We start from the raw sequence: 3,131 nt of genomic DNA on the forward strand, positions 1-3,131 counted from the left end.
AGTTCAGATACCTAAAGACTAAAGAGCTCTGAGAGTTCTAGCCGTTTACAAACACATTAAAACACCAAAAGCAGAAGCTGGGTATAGTGGTGCATGCCCGTAATCTGAGCACTTTGAAGGCTGAGGCAGAAGGATTGCTGCAAATTGGAGGCCAGCATGGGCTACACAGTGAGTTCAAGGCCAGTCTGAAGCACACAGGGAGACCCCACCCAGCCCAAGCCAGACAAACAATCACCAAATGCAGAATCAGTGACCACCACCCACAGGAAAAGCTGCCCTTATCAACGCTCTCCCAGGGCCAAAAGCTACACTTGAATTTTCAGTCATGGAAATTAAAGCAGGGGAACCATTTTAAGCCCATTACATTGGCAGAAATTAACACTTGCTAGCCAGGCCTGTGGCATGCTAACGAGGCCAAGGCAGGAAAAGGGCAAATTCATGAGACCCTGGCTCAAAATTTTAGAACACTTGCAAAGGACTGGGGATGTAGCTCAGCGTGAAGGCCCTGGGTTCAAACTAGGACCACAGAAAGTCCGCCAAGATCTGGCGTTGGTAACTACGAAGAGCTCAGCCTCACCAACGTGCCAGGCGCAGAGCTGACGTGATCTCAGAGGAGGGCACTTTGAAAACACCCAGCAAAGCAGAGGCACTGCCCTAGGGCCCAGCAAGAGGCGCTGCTTCTGCTTCTGCTTCTGCTTCTCCTCTTGCCCAGGAGAAACCCTTGCAGAGCCTGGGAGCCGCAAAGGCATTCACTGCCGCAAAGGCACTCACTGTGGAACTGTGAGCGGTAAACAGGGAGGCGGAGGGAGGAATGAACAGCCTGACTGTCCCTCAGGAGAAGACACAGAACGCTGAACAGGAGTGAACTACGCTGGACGTGCTGTGCAAGCCTGTAATCCCAGAATTTGGGAGGCTGAGGCAGAACGATCCCAAATTTGGGGTCAGCCTGAGCTACATAGCAAGTTCAGGGGCTGGGGATTTAGCTCAGCGGCACAGCGCCTGCCTGGCAAGGGTGACGGCATGACTCCCGGTACTGGAAAAAAGGAAAACAAAACAAAAAAACAACAACAGCAGGTTCAAAGCCAACCTGGTCACGGCAGTGTGACCTAGCTCAAAAAACAAACAAAGCTAGGTATCCTGGTACATGCCTGCAATCCCAGTACTCTGGGAGGCTGAGTCAGGAAGACTGCAAGTTCAGGTCCAACTCTAGCAATTTAGTAAACCCTGTCTCAAAAAAATTAACGATCGTTAACACCTTTAAACACTACTGCTCAGGGACTAATACAGAGTATTGAAATCCAGAATAACAAGCACACGGGAATTACAAGGTGATACAACAGGTATGGGAGGGAGGCTGACCGGAAGAGCAGAGGCCAGAAAACCTGCTGCAGGGAGAGGACCCAGAGGACCTCAGGTCTGCAGAGGGGCCTGAAACTTGGAGCTAAGAGTGAGAGGTCTGGTTCAGGTTGGGCCGGGCGTGGACTCTGGCAGACATAGGGTTAGCACGCACAAGGCCCTGAGCTGTGACCCCAGCACCGAAACCAAAACCAAAACCACACAATGGGCTTAGATCCCTGTATCTCCCACTACCTTCTAACTAGGGCGGAATCTAAACAACCAGGCAAGGGCTGCAGACCCACACAGCCACACAGCCTTTCCCGCACAGCGATTGGCCTGTGTGCAGAAGAGGTGAGGGGGACCAGGCGCAGAGACCCATGCACCTCCTGAGAGGGCCCTTACTGTCAGCACGCCCACCGCAGCACCAACGACAGGGAAGGGCCCGATTCGGACTGTTCCACCTTCTAAACTGTCTCCAGGGCTTCCCCCGTGCGTGCAAGGTCTTGGGCTCCATCCCCAGCTCCCCCCACACACAGGAGATGAACTGTGGAAGCATACAGTGGTGAAAACGAAAATTCCACTCCCACGTTGTGCCCTCACCTGTTTCTGATACTTTCCACAGCCCACACCAGCGGCCAGGCCCCTGCCCTGGCTTTCCAGGTTTCCGCCCATTCGACAGAAGGCCGAGGCCCACAGCCAGTCCCGCAGGCAGGAGCAGCAGCAGCCTCAGGCCCTCCCGCGGCCTGACCAGTCTGGAAGCAGCGTCTGGAGCCAACACCACTCGAGCCCTGGAGCAGGGCTGGCCTATCCCCAGTACCCAGAAGCGGGGTTCTGCACTTTCCCAAGGGGCAGAACCCGGCTCGGGGGCCAGGTCTGGAGACAAGTGGAAGCCACTGTCGTCCAAGTGCCTTCCCTGTTCTCTGGGCTTGACCCTTTCTAGAAGGCTCTAGGTCACCATGACCAGGGTCGTGGGAAGCCATTCTCCAAGGAGGAACAGGAGAAGGGAAGCCGACCCAGCACCCTGGAGACTGAGACAGGAGGATTGCGGGGAGTTCAGGGCCAACCTGGGCTACCTAGTGTGTTCAAGGCCAGCCTGAACACATGGGAGGACCCAGTCTTAAAAAGAACCCCTGCCCACAAAAAAAATAAACAAAAAACCCACGAGGAAAGAGCCTTGACCTCCCCGCACCCCTGCAGGGCTCGTCTTGTCATTCACTAAGATCCCTGCACGGCTCAGCCTGCTCGCCATGAACTCCCTGCGATCCTCAGGGCGCCGGGCCCACAGGCCTGCGCCGCCAGTCTCCGCCCTGTTTTCCTGCCTAGGCACCGGGGGATCAGTTTCCCCAGGACACTAAAAGCTCCAGGCCTCCCTCTGAAGCCCACTGCCTTCTTTCCCCCACACCCTGGGCTATCCTCTTTTCCCGCCCTGGCCCGCTGCTGCCCGGAGAAGGTCACACCCGGGCCTAGGAAGCCAAGGCCCCCGCAGGCCCCGTCCTCCCCTCCTCCTGCTGCCGGGCCCGCCAGCCACCTGCCCGTTCTGCTGCCAAGAGGTCGGGGTCCCGGGGTCCTAGAACGGGCTGGGGTCGCCGGCACGGAGTCGGCCGGGCAAACTTCAGGACGACGTGGAAAAAGCAAAGGCGAGCACAAGAGAAGGCTGGAGCGCCAGATCGATCGAGCGATCGAGGCCACCCGACCCCACCCGCACCGCCCCGGGCCTGCAGCGGGACGGCAACTCCTCCCGGCAGGTTCCCGGCGAGACCGTGCGCCAGGCCGCCCCGCCCCGAGGCTGCAAC

At 57.4% G+C, this 3,131-nt stretch overlaps 2 protein-coding genes across 2 annotated transcripts in view; one reads left to right on the plus strand and one right to left on the minus strand.

The window, feature by feature from the left end:
- The window catches only part of Ctsb (cathepsin B), a 13,982-nt gene that overhangs the window by 10,424 nt on the left and 427 nt on the right, over window positions 1-3,131 (minus strand). The gene's annotated exons all lie outside the window — the stretch shown is intronic.
- Window positions 1,021-3,128, plus strand: LOC106148659 (translation initiation factor IF-2-like; the record flags this gene model as incomplete). The annotated part of the gene is given in 4 exon segments (XM_013514928.1): window positions 1,021-1,030; window positions 1,602-1,689; window positions 1,961-2,151; window positions 2,559-3,128. Coding segments are annotated over 4 exon segments (859 nt in total), but the record flags the coding sequence as incomplete, so codon positions are not given.

This window comes from Chinchilla lanigera, unplaced genomic scaffold (genome assembly GCF_000276665.1).
Source record: "Chinchilla lanigera isolate Chin_1 unplaced genomic scaffold, ChiLan1.0 scaffold00002, whole genome shotgun sequence".
Taxonomy (NCBI): Eukaryota; Metazoa; Chordata; class Mammalia; order Rodentia; family Chinchillidae; genus Chinchilla; species Chinchilla lanigera.